This window comes from Eubalaena glacialis, chromosome 5, assembly GCF_028564815.1.
Source record: "Eubalaena glacialis isolate mEubGla1 chromosome 5, mEubGla1.1.hap2.+ XY, whole genome shotgun sequence".
NCBI lineage: Eukaryota > Metazoa > Chordata > Mammalia > Artiodactyla > Balaenidae > Eubalaena > Eubalaena glacialis.
The window spans coordinates 28,493,678-28,512,046 of NC_083720.1; the positions used below are offsets into that span (position 1 = coordinate 28,493,678).

Genomic DNA, 18,369 nt, shown 5'->3' on the forward strand with positions numbered 1-18,369 from the left:
CAGGCCAAACCTGGCCCAATGCCTGTTTCTGTAAATAAAGTTTTATTGGAACAGTCACATTCACTTATTTACATATTATCTATGGCTGCTTTTGTGCTAAAACGGCAACGGTGAATAGCTGCAACAGAGACCTTATGGCCTGCAAAGCCTAAAATATGCATTATTTGGCCCTTTACAGAAAAAGTTTTCAATCCCTAATACACAGCAGATTTAGGCCTGTAGAAAATATTACTGCCTCAGGGAGATAATATTGTTTCAGGGGGTTAGAGCAGGTTTCACAGGGAAGGTAATATTTAAGGATAAATAAAAGCTCACCAAGAACAGGAAAAGAAGAAAAATATCACATACAAAGGCACAAGATGAGAGAACACTGTATCTTAGGAAAACAGAAACAGGTATAGTCCAACTGGTATACAGGCCATTGGGGATGTACCAAGTGAAAGAATGGCAGAGAATCCTTTCACTAATTCCCCCCGCCTGTGCTGCCACGCTATGTACACAAGGAGTAAAATCTACAATTTTAATGCTATGCTCTAAGGAAAATATAATTAGAAAATGCAGTTAGGCTGGTAAAATAGATTAAGGTTAAGTTATCTTGTCAGGAGTCTGAACTTCATACTACTCTGAATTGGAAGGTTATCATTTATCAAAAAAGTTAAAATACTAAGGTTTATGAATGAGTTAAAGTTTTTGAAATTAGAATAGAGTCATTGTTTTCCTTTTAATGTTATTCTGATGTGTATTCTGACATGATTTTCTGAATGAGAGAACAAAGAGTGAGATCATACTCTTTACCCAAATGCAGAACTGCATATAATCCTGAGTATTCAGATGGACATTATGTTGCATGTTTGAATGCCATGCAACTCATCATCTGTCACAGAAGGAAAAAAAGGTTGAGCAACTTAGCTGTAGGAAACAGTTGGCAGATGGAAATTGTTAAGCAAGGGAATGGCATGATCCAGTGTGGTTTTTAGAAAGCTTAACTCTACTGATAGGAAGGGGAGATGGCATGAAGTGTAGAGATACAACAGGGAGAGCAATTTGAAAGACAAAGTTTAAGGAAGAAGCACAGAGGAAGGAACAGGTTCAGTATGTATTAAGGAAAGACTGAATAGCTGATTAGTGAGGACTATAATGTTCGTGGTATAAAGACTGTGAACAGAGCTGTTAAGGGAGTCCCTAATCCCTGATTAGGGAATACATGAAGCAGAGGAAGAAAAAATCTAGGGGGAAAGGAAATGCACTATTTCAGATATTTAATGGGACACAAATATTAAATATTAGATACTTTAGATAAGTTGATTTGAGGGGCTTTGGTACATCTAAGTATATCTCTTCAATAGGCAACTGAAAATACAGTGCTGAACCTCTGAAAAGAAGTCTGTTCAGAAGACATGAGATTTGGAAGTGGTGGTGGCTGAAACCATAGGAGTGGATGAAATTAAGGGAACTAAATAAAGAAGAGAAAAGACAGAGAAAAATTCCATATTTAATGGACAGATAGAGTAAATATAGCCAGGACAGGAACAGGAAAATAAAAAGATAAAAGCAATGTTGCAGAGGTCAAGTGCATAGTTTCAAGAAAAGGAAGACAGCTTATCACACAGAATAAAGAGCCAAGTTGTGGAGATATATGCATAAGATCTCCCAGTGACAAAGTACAAGATAATGCACTGAGAGATAGAGCAACTAAATGTTTATAATATTTATGTTTAATAAAATGTTTATAATGTTTAATACAAAACCATGAGATATTAGTGGTTAAGGGTAAAGGCTCTCAATTCAGAGGGACCTGGGCTGCAATCCCAGCTCTGTTATCTTGGGCAAGTTAAACTTTCTAAGCTTCAATTTTCAACCTACAGTGTATATGATAGTACTCACCTTCCTCACAGAATGGTGGTGAGGAATAAATGAGATAATGTAAAATACTTAAGAACAGTGCCTGGAACACAGAAGTAATCATATGTTGGCAGCTATTATTAAAATCATTTCTACCAGGAAAGAAAACAGCAAATCATTGTAAATTATCGTCTGAAGGCAACTTTGCTGCTGGAGCCAAAAAGGCCAACAAATGTTAAATATCAAGAGAGATATAAAACATGAGCATACTTTCATATAAAACTACAGTACATCTTAACCGGAACCACTATGTGCAATTATATGGTAAGATAAAAATAGGAATTAAAATACAACACAACAAAACTTAATTGGATCTTCAGTTTGAGAAAGAAAAAATTAAGAACACGGTAAGTGTCTATACAAAAGATTTCTCGTACTACCCAAAAAAAAAAGGAGAGCTGACCAGCAGATGGAGCCCTCTAGAATGTGTGGTAGGCAAAACTCCCTGGAGTGAAAAAGGATGACTCATTAGGATGTCTAAATGTTATTCCTTGAAGATATTTAACTCCCTCTGCTTTAACCATCAAATAACTTTATTAGTAGCAAGGTTTCTGACATACCTTAACACTGATATTGATATTGTGACTAGTCGACATATTCTAGAATATAAAATACTAGAATTCTCTAATATGTTATAAATTTAAAAATAGGTAATTCTGGTTTTGAAATTGGATAGTGAAAAGTGAGTGATCTGCCTCTGAGCTACCCCTGGGAAATCTACAAGGATAAGAAATCAGGCCCTGGATTATAACGTACCCTTGTGAGGCCCAGCTTAAAGCAGCCTAAGAAAGCCCAGGATTCTTCCACCTATGGTCACTACATTGACAAAATATAAATCAAGTTTTTGAGATTGCTCCTCAACTTTTTTGCCCTTAGATGAACTACTAGTTAAGTACCTAGACCTATAACTGAAAGAAAATCAGAACTACCAGGTGATTAAAAAAAAAGCGCCTACTAACATGAGAGGTAAAGTTTAACCTTATTCTGTAAACAACAATTAACTATAACCACGTTCCTCTGCATGTTTATTAGAAGCTCCTAAAATGTTAAAATGAATATAAAACAATAAGTTAATCAGAAGATTCAAGTCATGGACTGTCTAAACCTACACTTATGCATTAAAACAAAAGGATGGATATCATTATTATATTGTTTTAGATGACAGTGTCCACAACCCACAGACTCTCACTGCCGCAATAGAACTTGTTTGTTCAAGTTTTGCCCACAGCCAGAAGAGTACAGATCCAACTATTATGATTTTATGACACATCTAGAGACAATTAACACTCACAATGATTCACTGATCTTCCCCTCACCCTTCCCCATGCTGTCAAGTTCATGTGCTCAGGGAGTAAAACCTGTAATTTTAATGCTATACTCTAAGGAAAACATTTTCAGTTTGTAAAATCACCATCAAAGGGCTTCCCTGGTGGCGCAGTGGTTGAGAATCTGCCTGCTAATGCAGGGGACACGGGTTCGAGCCCTGGTCTGGGAAGATCCCACATGCCGCGGAGCGACTAGGCCCGTGAGCCACAATGGCTGAGCCTGTGCGTCTGTCTGGAGCCTGTGCTCCGCAACAAGAGAGGCCGCGATAGTGAGAGGCCCGCGCACCGCGATGAAGAGTGGCCCCCGCTTGCCACAACTAGAGAAAGCCCTCGCACAGAAACAAAGACCCAACACAGCCAAAAATAAATTAATTAATTAATTAAAAAAAAAAAAGAAAGTAACAAATGTCCAAGTACAATTGGTGTCTTTAAAAAAAAAAAATCACCATCAAAGAACAAAACCCCAAAATCCCACAGACACCAAACAATGTACTCCAAAGTGAAATATAAATGATTTTTGCTTACCTAATTTGAGTATAAGATCCTATTTTTAGTTATCCTACAACACAACTACAAATGAACAAATAAAAATATTAACAAAGCCAAAGATTCTGTGGCACCTAGTCCTTAGGCAAGCCTATTTAAGCAGCTTGACTATTATGAGTATCCACGAATAAAAATTAGAAGTAACTTAGATGACTTTTGCTGACAAGATAAAAGAGCTGCCATGTTCCCCTGTAACAGTAATAACCCTTAAGTCAGGAAAACCAAAATACTAAAACTAGGCACAAAGTCTTCAAGTCCTTACTTTTCCATTCAAGGGACGCTTAGTGTAAAACCCTAACTACTCTGCATCAGAGAGGTGACACAATGCCTGATGAACGAATGAGTGACTCATATAAGATCTACACCGCCAAAAGATCCAAATGATAAATCACTTGGCTTCAGTATGTGTATGTTGAACATCTTATTACCTAATGATGTTGGTTAAATGGGACAGATCGTGAAAACTTAGCAATCTGTTCCAGAAAGTGCGAAATTAATGTCTTATTCCTTACATAAAGTGGTGTGGTTCAGATTTTCAATTCTAAGTTTGAATTCCTGGGAAATATTTAACAACAACAACAAAGGCAATTTCCAAGGAATTTAAGTTTTTCACTACCTTATGAAATAAAAAACACAAAAATGGAATAATTACAAAATTCTATTATTCTATGGATGGTAGATGAGTAGAAAAACCTAGGCATATCCCAGATTTAATCAAGAGAACTTCAGAAGGACTGTGATTTCCCTAGTGTTACAGAGCTTGTGGGTAGTAGTCAGGGTATGGCATTCGCCTCGAAATTCCAAAAAATTAATATGAAAAAGCTACACACTGCTCCTCTTGTTATTAACATTAAGAATCCGAATGCCCAGTGGAAACCCAGCAATTCGCAAGTATCAAAGAACTGCTCAATGTCTGAAACCTTATTTTACTCCAGCATCCAAATGACTTCTACTAAAAAATCTCTCAGAGACATCAACTTTTTGGAAGAGATTCTCCACCTGCTCTGTCACAGCCAAAGAGAGAATCAAACACATAGCTACTACCAGCTTTAGCAATAAACCAAGCTCAACGTAGGGAGTGCTCGGGTCGCCGTGGATCCTGTTCTACTGACCATTTGTGTGAGGGTGCCCCGTGCTTCCTAGAGATGATGCCTCCCGTCACTCTTTCCCCGCGTGATAGCGCGCCCGGCGAGAATCTCGCTCAGAGGCGGCAAGAGCGACACCCCGCCCCCTTCTCTACCTCTTTCCCAGGGCCTCCACTACAACAACCCGCTCGACGCCTGTTCAGCCATGAGGGTACCGGGGCTCCCAGCCTCCTCTAAGCCATTGGGGGAGTGAAAGGGGTTCCCCGCCAGGGGCCGAATAGGAGGAGCCAGTGGGCGCCGGGCCCCTCCCCCCGGGGGCTTACCCTCCGCCTCCGCCTACTCGCTGCAGCCGCCCAGCTTCCTTGCGGAAGAGTCCGAAGCACTGCGTCCAGCAGCAGTTCCCCATTGCATGCCGCCCAGGTGCCGCCGCTCCTCCTCCTCCAGCTCAAAGCCCAAACCCAGGCCCGTCAGCCGCATCCGCGCGGCACGAGCCGAATGGGGGTTCGGGGACTGAGGGCGGGCCGGCCGGAGCGCGGCGGAGTGAGAGGCTAGGGCGACGGGAGGGACAGGCGCTCGGAACAAAGGCCGCGGTTACTCCAGCGGCCGCCGAGTCGCCGCTGTGCGAGGGAGGAGTGCCGGGCAGCGGGCTCTAGACTCCCTCGTTGTCCTCATGGCCCCTCGCTCGCCTCAGACCCCCAAGCTCAGATCCAGTGACCGCCTCCTGGCGCCGAAAGAGGCCAGTCCCCGCGAGTCGCGCGCCCAGGCCCCGCCCGCCGGCGCACCCAGATCGGCGCCTGGCCACAGTCGCCGCCACACCCCCGGGCTTTCCCGGGCCCCAATAGGCCGTTACCTCGGCTGCCCCGCCTCCTCCGGCGACTGGCCTTACGTCACTTCCGCCAGCTCCGGGGTACGCATCTCAGTTCGTGGGTGTGGGTGTTTGTTTTGTTGGACCTTGACCTGACTAGGAAATCTTTTTTCCTTGCAGTTTCCCGCCTCTGGGTCCCGAGCGTCTCCGGTGTCACACTATCAAGGCTCAGTTTTCGAACTTTGTACCAAAGCCTTGTGAGCGGCTTACCTAGAGCCCCGGGCCAGGAGTCATCAGGTGTGAAGGGGGCACTTCTCTGTGAGGTGTGTGCTTAGGTTTTGTTTATATTACACCATAAGTGGCAAATAGAGTCAGGGAACTGACTGTGGTTGTTTTGAAGCACTAAGAATTTTTTCTCTCTGGTCTCTAGTTTGCGTTTCAGTCTCCATACTGTCAACATTGTAGGGAAGTTTATAAACAGTGCCCTACTGGCCTTATTTGTTCTGTTTAGAATCAAACAGTCAAATAATTTCAGAGGAGCAGTTGGGGTCCAGAGGAAATATGTTAGAGGGCTAAGGTTTTTCAGGGACACCAGCCTTGCCAGTCCAAGCGTGCTTCCCAGAACAGTAGTAGGTGGGAAGAGACAGCTACCCTGATGCGACTTGGTTTGCGGCACCCTCCTCAAGTGCTCCTTTAAAACTAGGCTTTTTTCTGTGGTTGGCCTTAAAATCGGGTGTAAGTCATGGCTTAGTAAACGCCTGGTCTAGTGAATAGGATGCTTTAATTACTAACTAACCGGACATGCCAATTTTTAGGAATATTTTTACATTTTAGAAAATTGTTATTAATTATAACATATTCTTTGACCTACTCATTTTCTTGCTTCCTGAATTCTATTCCGACCTGGGTTTCAACCTTAGCCCTGCTACTTCACTAATTTTGATTTTATTTTGGTCTTAGTCTTTTTTCATAATCAAGTGTATAGGGATATATTTGGCCCAATAGTCTGCCATCAGTGAATGTTGGCGGAATGACTGAATGACTTCCTGAATAGTGACTGTATTTTCTTTTCCCGTTTCAGCCCCTGAAATCAAGCAATTATATTTGTGAAATAGTCTTTAAAATTTAACTACATATTTAAAGCAACTGGAATTTCTATTCCAGTTGGAATTTCTATTCCAATGGAATTTCCATTCTATGGAATACTAGTCAGCAACAAAGAGGAACATATTATTGATACACACACCTTAAATGAATCTGCAGGAAATTATACTGAATGGATACAGTATCACTTTCCCAACCCTACATTTGGGCATGGGTATGAAATCAGTAAAGACAATAGACAAGTATATCACAGCTAAAGAATTCATTTATATGGCAGTTGCCCAGGCAGAATATTCAGTTAACCAGTAAGAGACACAAATAGATTATTTACAATGATGGGCACTTAATGTCAGCCTTCTGGAGAGACCCCATGTGCCCACCTTCCAGGTAATAGGACCTTTCTCCGTCTTCCCCATACCTTTCAAAGTTCCTTTCTCTCTCGTAGTTTATCCTGAAGTCAAAGCAAGAGTTTTTCTTATAGATGCTCTGGAGTCAATCAGGATGCAGTCTGTACCTTGAACTGTCTTTTGGATTATGTGGTTCCAAATTGGAATCTCTCTTCGCTCAGAAGTCCCTCTGTATTGACTATTAATCACTTTTTGTTCTTTTGAGATTGGTTGCTACCATCGTGCTGTTTTTAGGGTTAGGGGTTCCCTGCTGGGGAAGAATTCTGTGCTCCCCATTGCCACACTGGTCCACTGAGTTTATCGATGTAAATGCATCCTTTTAATTCATTGGAGCATTGTTTGAATTACCAAATTTACACAGGATACTAGATATGACCACTACAACATGGAGATAATAATGAAATTTACCTTATGGGATTGTTGTCAGTATAAATGATTAAGCATTTAATCAAATGCTTAGTAATATAAAAGTAAGTGCTTAGAATAATATAATTACACATATAATTCCAATCGTGTACTCTGTATATTATGCTGTACTTATCTGTAATACCATAAATGTAATATAAATATTAGCTGTTATTATTATCCACAGACCAAAGGAGATTTTCATCAACAAGTTATTCTTTCCTTTGTAGCTACATCCTTGGCATCCCATGAAAAAAGTTAGCTTTTTCAAAATTGCACTTCTTAGGCATGCATTCAGGCATACCCCACATTACTACTTGAGATCAGGCTCTAAGCAAGTGTGGCCTACATGGGAATGAGTTCTCAAACTCTCAGGCCTTATCTGTCCCATGATCTGCCTCTTTCCAGGATGATTGAAAGTTAGAATATCCACTGACTTACAGGGAGACCTCATCCCCTACTAGCTAGGAGTATTTGTCTTGGGAGCCCACAATCTCACCATAACACAATAATCCAGTATCATTATGATTCCTAAAGTCTTGTTATTAATTCTTAACTGTGTAAAAGACCAATAGTCCAATCCAGGTTTAACTTAACCCAGCATTGCCTAGTTCTTTTGTACATATTTACCTTCATTATGAAGTGAAAATTTAGGTGCACTAAACCTAGTTTCAGCTTCTGAATGCTCAACAGTGGCTTGAAAAGAGCGTATTTCCATAAAAATAAGTCCTAACATTTTGCAGGCATGTCACAGCTTAAGTTCATACTTAAAAAACAAACATTTTTCCAAAAAAAAGTCCAAGTGAAACCACTCTGCCTACAATGCAGACAGCCTTTGCATTATCTTACAGAGGGGTTTAGCTCCTTAAAATCACTCTTCTCAAATGACTTTATTTCTGCAGTGGTCTTTTACTTTACATTTGCATAACTAAATAGCTAAATGGACCGTTTAAGTGATTTTCCAAGAACAAAGGGATTCAAAGATGGGCTTAAAGATAAAAGGGAAAGTAGAAGGGGAAATTACTTATCTCTTGGCTGAATCACCAGTGACCCGTTTATTCTGACTTTTGGGTGTGTGATGAGCTTCATCAGTTGGTCAGTACCACTGAGTACAATGCACACTGAGTGATTTCCTTCCTTCTTTGCTCATTCAACATTTACATTTCACAAAGAGAGGGATTAATAAGAACAGTTGTGTGATTAATATGAAGTGCTTCCGCTGGGTAGAGTTTGTCCCAGATCTCTCTTGCCTGTTCAGAAACTGTGTACTAGTAATTTGAGCAGGGAAAATTTAACACAAGGAATCATTAAGTAGGTAAGTAGTGGTTAATGCTAGAAGGAAACCTGAAGGTCTAACAGATGTAGCTACTGCAGGGAGCTGCCACCAGCCCGGGACTGAGGAAAAGTGAAGAGGGAAGAAATTTAGACATTTAGAGGAAGGCCCTACATACTAGACATTCACACCTCTGAGAAGACAGTGTGGATGCCATAGAAACATGCTGCCTATCATGGTGGTAACTGAGAAGCTAGATGGAAAGCTGTCTGCTGGTGAACCCACTTCTGTAGGCTAGGGGGCATTCACCACTGAATAGAGGGCTGTGGCCACTGTGGTAATCACTGCCAGGATTCCTTCCTGCTGATCTGCTTGTCACCATATGGAGAACAGAACAGCAGAAAAAGAGTGAATTGCTTCTTCCAGCCTTGCAGTGTCCCTCTAGCACCCTTATTGGAAGATCCCAGCATAGAGCCTGCCAGCAAAGGAGAAAGGTAGTCTGCACAATTGAGTTGTAGCATCAAAAAACAGGGCAAAGAAAGGCGGGAGATATAAAGGAAGCTTTTTAATATTGATGTGATCTGGGTTAGGGAAAAAAAAAACAAGGTCTGTCTTCTTTCTACTTAAGGAGTTGGAATTTACAGTAACCTCAGAGTTTTGAAATGCCAGGCCAAGAAATTAACATAAAAGTGGTTTTGATGCAGTGATGCCCTTGAGATTTCTTGCAAAGCAAAAACATGTTTGGTCTGAGGGAGGGATATAACTTACATCTAGGTTGCACAGGACTCCCGTGGATATAAAACCACACTGAAAATGAACCTGTGATCACATATTACAAACTACCATGACATAGGCATGACACAGGGATAGCAGAGGAAAAAAAATCCCATGCATTTTATAGAATAAATGTAATAAAGCAAGCAGATAGATACTCTAAAATAAGTATGTTTAAAATAGTTAATGTCATAAAAAAGAAAGCAAGGAAATACAAGAGAATAGTTAATTAAAACAACTTATAGAAATGAAAAATGAAGATATTAAAATCAAACACTAAGGAGAGATTTCTGCTTTCAGTTAAGATGTAGAAGTACATGAAAGACAAATGGTAACAACAAGAAAAACCTCAACAAAGTTAAAATCATATTTTTCAATGAGGTCAGCGAGGAATGAAGAATGAAAGAAAACCCTGAGGACCTGCTTTTCAAAGAGAAATGAGGCATTCATAAATGAACAGAAAGCCTCAGCAATTTCCCACTTCGAGTGGGCACCTGGTCTAAATACAGGCAGATGGAGAATTAGCTTGTCAAAGATAGAGATGAGAAGAAACCAAGATTTTGACAGTAATGTGGGCTTGTGGGATGCACAGGAATTTGGAAGAAGACTATAGTAGATTGAGTTTTCCAAAAATGTCCTCAACAGTATCTTCCATCCTACAGAATCTTTCCTACAATGTGACAATGACATTCCTTACACGGAGTGGTAGTGTTCATGGTCCCTGCCTTGAATCTGGTCAAGTTTGTGACAATGGTGAAAATAATGATATGTGATTTCTGAGGCTAAGTCATAAAAGGTGTTATAGCTTCTAGCTGGACCTCTCGGGATGCATGACTTTGCAACCCCAACTGCAATGTAAGGAGTCTAAAGCTGCCGTGGTGTGAGGAAAGGTCATGTGGAGGTGTTCTGGATCATCCCAAGCTGAGTTCGCAGCCAACAGTCGGGATCAACCCGCAAGCATGTGATTGCAGCCACCTCTAGAAGATTCCTACTCCCTGGAGGCAGGTTACTTCCAGCCTGATTCACATGATCCCTGAACATAATAAAATGATCTTATTTCAAATTTTATTGTTTTATTTCAGTTCAAATGTCTTTGTTTCAAGTGTTTAAACGGCTAAATTTGGGGTAATGTGTGATGGAGCAATAGATAACTGGAATAAGCTCCAAATTTGAAAATAAATTACCCACCTTGAAAATTCTCCCCTCTCCACATACCACTTACACCCAAATATTGCCAAGAAAGCAGCAATAAGGAGTAAAGCCTGGAAAATAGATATAAAAAATATACTCCTCCACATCCTCACAATGTTTGGTGTTCTGGGCCTTATCAGAGTTGAATCTAAAAATGAGCCAAAATTATCTGAAAGTACCCAACCTCCTCCCAACTCAAATACTTAAAAAAAAAAAAAAAAAAAGACATAGAGTTAATGTGTTGGGAGTTGGGCTAATTATGGGTGAATTAAAGCTAAAAAAAAAAAGTGTGGCTTGACTCTGTTCAACATAACTTTTGGAATAATCTGAATAATCACCCTCACCCTAACTGAGGAAAGGGGTTACACTCTCTGGGAATAATCAAAATGAAACAAATTACATTTTTGTTTTCATTGCTGTTTTACATAAATATCTGTAAATTTTTTTTTAACATCTTTATTGGAGTATAATTGCTTTACAATGGTGTGTTAGTTTCTGCTTTATAACAAAGTGAATCAGTTATACATATGTTCCCATATCTCTTCCCTCTTGCGTCTCCCTCCCTCCCACCCTCCCTATCCCACCCCTCTAGGTGGTCACAAAGCACCGAGCTGATCTCCCTGTGCTATGCGGCTGCTTCCCACTAGCTATCTATTTTATGTTTGGTAGTGTATACATGTCCATGCCACTCTCTCACTTTGTCACAGCTTACCCTTCCCCCTCCCCATATCCTCAAGTCCATTCTCTAGTAGGTCTGTGTCTTTATTCCTGTCTTACCCCTAGGTTCTTCATGACCTTTTTTTTTTTTTTCTTAGATTCCATATATATGTGTTAGCATACGGTATTTGTTTTTCTCTTTCTGACTTACTTCACTCTGTATGACAGACCCTAGGTCCATCCACCTCACTACAGATAACTCAATTTCGTTTCTTTTTATGGCTGAGTAATATTCCATTGTATATATGTGCCACATCTTCTTTATCCATTCATCTGTTGATGGACGCTTAGGTTGCTTCCATGTCCTGGCTATTGTAAATAGAGCTGCAATGAACATATTGGTACATGACTCTTTTTGAATTATGGTTTGCTCAGGGTATATGCCCAGTAGTGGGATTGCTGGGTCGTATGGTAGTTCTATCTGTAGTTTTTTAAGGAACCTCCATACTGTTCTCCATAGTGACTGTATCAATTTACATTCCCACCAACAGTGCAAGAGTGTTCTCTTTTCTCCACACCCTTTCCAGCATTTATTGTTTCTAGATTTTTTGATGATGGCCATTCTGACTGGTGTGAGATGATATCTCATTGTAGTTTTGATTTGCATTTCTCTAATGATTAATGATGTTGAGCATTGTTTCATGTGTTTGTTGGCAATCTGTATATCTTCTTTGGAGAAGTGTCTATTTATTTAGGTCTTCTGCCCATTTTTGGATTGGGTTGTTTGTTTTTTTGTTATTGAGCTGCATGAGCTGCTTGTAAATTTTGGAGATTAATCCTTTGTCAGTTGCTTTGTTTGCAAATATTTTCTCCCATTCTGAGGGTTGTCTTTTGGTCTTGTTTATGGTTTCCTTTGCTGTGCAAAAGCTTTTAAGTTTCATTAGGTCCCATTTGTTTCTTTTTGTTTTTATTTCCATTTCTCTAGGAGCTGGGTCAAAAAGGATCTTGCTGTGATTTATGTCATAGAGTGTTCTGCCTGTGTTTTCCTCTAAGAGTTTGGTAGTGTCTGGCCTTACTTTTAGATATTTAATCCATTTTGAGCTTATTTTTGTGTATGGTGTTAGGGAGTGTTCTAATCTCATACTCTTACATGTACCTGTCCAGGTTTCCCAGCACCACTTATTGAAGAGGCTGTCTTTTCTCCACTGTATATTCTTGCCTCCTTTATCAAAGATAAGGTGACCATATGTGCGTGGGTTTATCTCTGGGCTTTCTATCCTGTTCCATTGATCTATATTTCTGTTTTTGTGCCAGTACCATACTGTCTTGATTACTGTAGCTTTGTAGTATAGTCTGAAGTCAGGGAGCCTGATTCCTCCAGCTCCATTTTTCGTTCTCAAGATTGCTTTGGCTATTCGGGGTCTTTTGTGTTTCCATACAAATTGTGAAATTTTTTGTTCTAGTTCTGTGAAAAATGCCAGTGGTAGTTTGATAGGGATTGCATTGAATCTGTAGATTGCTTTTGGTAGCAGAGTCATTTTCACAATGTTGATTCTTCCAATCCAAGAACATGGTATATCTCTCCATCTATTTGTATCATCTTTAATTTCTTTCATCAGTGTCTTATAATTTTCTGCATACAGGTCTTTTGTCTCCTTAGGTAGGTTTATTCCTAGGTATTTTATTCTTTTTGTTGCAATGGTAAATGGGAGTGTTTTCTTAATTTCACTTTCAGATTTTTCATCATTAGTGTATAGGAATGTCAGCGATTTCTGTGCATTAATTTTGTATCCTGCTACTTTACCAAATTCATTGATTAGCTCTAGTAGTTTTCTGGTAACATATTTAGGATTCTCTATGTATAGTATCATGTCATCTGCAAACAGTGACAGCTTTACTTCTTCTTTTCCAATTTGGAGTCCTTTTATTTCTTTTTCTTCTCTGATTGCTGTGGCTAAAACTTCCAAACTATGTTGAATAATAGTGGTGAGAGTGGGCGACCTTGTCTTGTTCCTGATCTTAGTGGAAATGGTTTCAGTTTTTCACCATTGAGGATGATGTTGGCTGTGGATTTGTCATATATGGCCTTTATTATGTTGAGGAAAGTTCCCTCTATGCCTACTTTCTGCAGGGTTTTTATCATAAATGGGTGTTGAATTTTGTCAAAAGCTTTCTCTGCATCTATTGAGATGATCATATGGTTTTTCTCCTTCAATTTGTTAATATGGTGTATCACGTTGCTTGATTTGCTTATATTGAAGAATCCTTGCATTCCTGGAATAAACCCCACTTGATCATGGTGTATGATCCTTTTAATGTGCTGTTGGATTCTGTTTGCTAGTATTTTGTTGAGGATTTTTGCATCTATGTTCATCAGTGATATTGGCCTGTAGTTTTCTTTCTTTGTGACATCTTTGTCTGGTTTTGGTATCAGGGTGATGGTGGCCTCGTAGAATGAGTTTGGGAGTGTTCCTCCCTCTGCTATATTTTGGAAGAGTTTGAGAAGGATAGGTGTTAGCTCTTCTCTAAATGTTTGATAGAATTCGCCTGTGAAGCCATCTGGTCCTGGGCTTTTGTGTGTTGGAAGATTTTTAATCACAGTTTCAATTTCAGTGCTTGTGATTGGTCTGTTCATATTTTCTATTTCTTCCTGGTTCAGTCTCGGCAGGTTGTGCATTTCTAAGAATTTGTCCATTTCTTCTAGGTTGTCCATTTTATTGGCATAGAGTTGCTTGTAGTAATCTCTCATGATCGTTTGTATTTCTGCAGTGTCAGTTGTTACTTCTCCTTTTTCATTTCTACTTCTATTGATTTGAGTCTTCTCCCTTTTTTTCTTGATGAGTCTGGCTAATGGTTTATCAATTTTGTTTATCTTCTCAAAGAACCAGCTTTTAGTTTTATTGATCTTTGCTATCGTTTCTTTCATTTCTTTTTCATTTATTTCTGATGTGATCTTTATGATTTCTTTCCTTCTGCTAACTTTGGGGTTTTTTTGTTCTTCTTTCTCTAATTGCTTTAGGTGCAAGGTTAGGTTGTTTATCTGAGATGTTTCCTGTTTCTTAAGGTAGGATTGTATTGCTATAAACTTCCCTCTTAGAACTGCTTTTGCTGCATCCCATAGGTTTTGGGTCGTTGTGTCTCCATTGTCATTTGTTTCTAGGTATTTTTTGATTTCCTCTTTGATTTCTGTGGTGACCACTTCGTTATTAAGTAGTGTATTGTTTAGCCTCCATGTGTTTGTATTTTTTACAGATCTTTTCCTGTAATTGATATCCAGTCTCATAGCGTTGTGGTCAGAAGAGATACTTGATATGATTTCAATTTTCTTAAATTTACCAAGGCTTGATTTGTGACCCAAGATATGATCTAGCCTGGAGAATGTTCCATGAGCACTTGAGAAAAATGTGTATTCTGTTGTTTTTGGGTGGAATGTCCTATAAATATCAATTAAGTCCATCTTGTTTAGTGTATGATTTAAAGCTTGTGTTTCCTTATTTATTTTCATTTTGGATGATCTGTCCATTGGTGAAAGTGGGGTGTTAAAGTCCCCGACTATGATTGTGTTACTGTCGATTTCCCCTTTTATGGCTGTTAGTATTTGCCTTATGTATTGAGGTGCTCCTATGTTGGGTGCATAAATATTTACAATTGTTATATCTTCTTCTTGGATCAATCCTTTGATCATTACGTAGTGTCCTTCTTTGTCTCTTGTAATAGTCTTTATTTTAAAGTCTATTTTGTCTGATATGAGAATTGCTACTCCAGCTTTCTTTTGATTTCCATTTGCATGGAATATATTTTTCCATCCCCTCACTTTCAGTCTGTAGGTGTCCCTAGATCTGAAGCGGGTCTCTTGTAGACAGCATATATATGGGTCTTGTTTTTGTATCCATTCAGCCAGTCTGTGTCTTTTGGTTGGAGCATTTAATCCATTTACATTTAAGATAATTATCGTTATGTATGTTCCTGTTACCATTTTCTTAATTGTTTTGGGTTTATTATTGTAGGTCTTTTCCTTCTCTTGTGTTTCCTGTCTAGAGAAGTTCCTTTAGCATTTGTTGTAGAGCTGGTTTGGTGGTGCTGAATTCTCTCAGCTTTGCTTGTCTGTAAAGGTTTTAATTTCTCTGTCAAATCTGAATGAGATCCTTGCTGGGTAGAGTAATCTTGATTGTAGGTTTTTCTCCTTCATCACTTTAAATATGTCCTGCCACTCCCTTCTGGCTTGCAGAGTTTCTGCTGAAAGATGAGCTGTTAACCTTATGGGGATTCCCTTATGTGTTATTTGTTGTTTTTCCCTTGCTGCTTTTAGTATGTTTTCTTTGTATTTAATTTTTGATAGTTTGATTAATATGTGTCTTGGCGTGTTTCTCCTTGGATTTATCCTGTATGGGACTCTCTGTGCTTCCTGGACTTGATTAACTATTTCCTTTCCCATATTAGGGAAGTTTTCAACTATAATCTCTTCAAATATTTTCTCAGTCCCTTTCTTTTTCTCTTTTTCTGGGACCCCTATAATTCAAATGTTGGTGCATTTAATGTTGTCCCAGAGGTTTCTGAGACTGTCCTCAGTTCTTTTCATTCTTTTTTCTTTATTCTGCTCTGCAGTAGTTATTTCCAGTATTTTATCTTCCAGGTCACTTATCCGTTCTTCTGCCTCAGTTATTCTGCTATTGATCCCTTCTAGAGTATTTTTAATTTCATTTATTGTGTTGTTCATCATTGCTTGTTTCCTCTTTAGTTCTTCTAGTTCCTTGTTAAATGTTTCTTGCATTTTCTCTATTCTATTTCCAAGATTTTGGATCATCTTTACTATCATTATTCTGAATTCTTTTTCAGGTAGACTGCCTATTTCCTCTTCATTTGTTAGGTCTGGTGGGTTTTTACCTTGCTCCTTCCTCTGCTGTGTGTTTTTCTGTCTTCTCATTTTGCTTATCTTACTGTGTTTGGGGTCTCCTTTTTGCAGGCTGCAGGTTTGTAGTTCCCGTTGTTTTTGGTGTCTGTAAATTTTTTTACAGGGCGTGAAAATAAGTAGAAAAATGGGACTATAATCAAGAAAAATAGTCAATAAAAGTAGATTTAGAGATGACCCACCTATTTGACTCTACAGACAGGAACTTCAACACAACTGTTATATGAAAGCATATACAAGAAAGCATGGATGTAATAGGTGAAGATATGTAGTATTTCAGGAAAGAAAACCATCAAAAAGAAAATGAATTTTAGAACTAAAAATTACATTGAAAAATACAATACCAGAAAAAAATTTTAAAAGTATCAGTTACTCTTAACAGCAGATTTGATAGTGCAGGAGAAAGGATTAGTGAACTTGAAAATAGTGAAAAAGAAGTTAATCCAGAGAGGAAAAAAAGATTGGTAAAAAAAGTCAGATTGTCAACAGCCTATGAGATAATATCAGGTGGTTCAACCTATTTGTGCTTGAGTTCCAAAAGAGGGGGAAAGAGAGAATTGGGTAGCAAAAAGTACTTGAAGAAGAAATAATAGCAAAAAATTATTTACACTTGATCAAAAACATCAAACCACATAGCCAGAAAAACTTAACAGAGCTCCGGTACGATTCTCTCACGGGCTTAGCTGCTCTGCGGCATGTGGGATCTTCCCAGACCAGGGCTCAAACCCCTGTCCCCTGCATTGGCAAGCGGATTCTTAACCACTGTACCACCAAATCATCAATACTTGATGAGAAATGAATCCTCAGATTCAGAAAATACAATTCATGAAGAAAATAAATCCATATCTAGACACATCATATGAAAACTGAAAAACACCCAAGTCATAAAGATCTTAAAAAGGACCCCAAAGAAGAAACACATTGCATTTATAGGAGTGATGATCCTCAAAAGACTTCTCAATGCAACAAGAAAAACCAGAAGACCATGGAGTAATATACTCAACGTGCTGAGAGAAAATAAAGCAATACCCAGCTAAAACATTGTTCAGCAGTGAGAGCAAAATAAAGGTATCTGTTATATCTAATATATAAAAAGTCACACAAGTATGGCATTTACTGTTGTTCAGATACTGGGATACTTTCATACTGATTGGTAAACAACATACTTGTTGTTCCAAGCCCTTGGAATGTCCCTTAGGACCCTCCCTCCCATCTCTATAGAATCTAACAACTAAAAGGTTAATTCCTGGCACAGAGAGAGGCTTCCAGGACCTTGTTCCAGCCTTGTGATTGGTGTCTATTTTGATTAGTTGGGTCGTGCCCATCTGCCAGATCCTGCTTCCCAGGCACTGCCATTGGATGTCCCAGAGAACCCCCAAAGGACTGGCCTATTCTTTGCCTGAGCCTATCACCTGGTCCTTGTTGTGGTGGAGGTCAACGTGGGTACCACTGGAAGTATGTGCAGGTACCTGCCAGCCTACAGGTTTATAAGCCAGGTTGCTGTGGCTCCCATGTGGTAGCACCCAATATACAATGTTCTCCAGGCCAAAATGGGCTTCTGTTCCACTGGAGCAGCCCTTGTATTCTTGGGGACAAATGCTCAGCACCAGTCTGACTCCCTCCCCAATGCTGTGGCCACCTGCTGCAGGCTGACTCGCCTTTGGATTCACCTTTGAATGGTCACTTGTGGGAATTGTAATCTCCTTAGGACTTTGAGAAAGCTATGAAGAAACAGAGAAATCAGTTAATAGCAGTAATGGAGGCTACCTTTGTCCCTGCTGAGGTGCTGCAAGTTCTTCCAGCATAGGAGACATTCCATGACAGACAGAAGGCCACAGAGGATAAGCAGACCTACATGGGTGGTTTGGAGCCAGAGGATGCCCTTTTTATTACCCTATTTATTTTCAGTTCTATTTAATAGGATGACTTTGTTAAAACCATTTTTACACCCTCCATCACAGGCACACAACATTTGTTTTTATAGTA

The 18,369-nt window shown here is 39.4% G+C and overlaps 1 protein-coding gene across 1 annotated transcript in view; it reads right to left on the bottom strand.

Moving 5' to 3' along the window:
* The window catches only part of AP1AR (adaptor related protein complex 1 associated regulatory protein), a 34,991-nt gene extending 29,336 nt beyond the window's left edge, over positions 1-5,655 (bottom strand). The window contains exon 1 of the mRNA XM_061191146.1: positions 5,182-5,655. Coding sequence (XP_061047129.1) covers positions 5,182-5,264 — 83 coding nt within the window. The 5' untranslated portion in view covers positions 5,265-5,655. The remainder of the gene's footprint in view (positions 1-5,181) is intronic.
* Between the last annotated feature and the right edge of the window lie 12,714 nt (positions 5,656-18,369).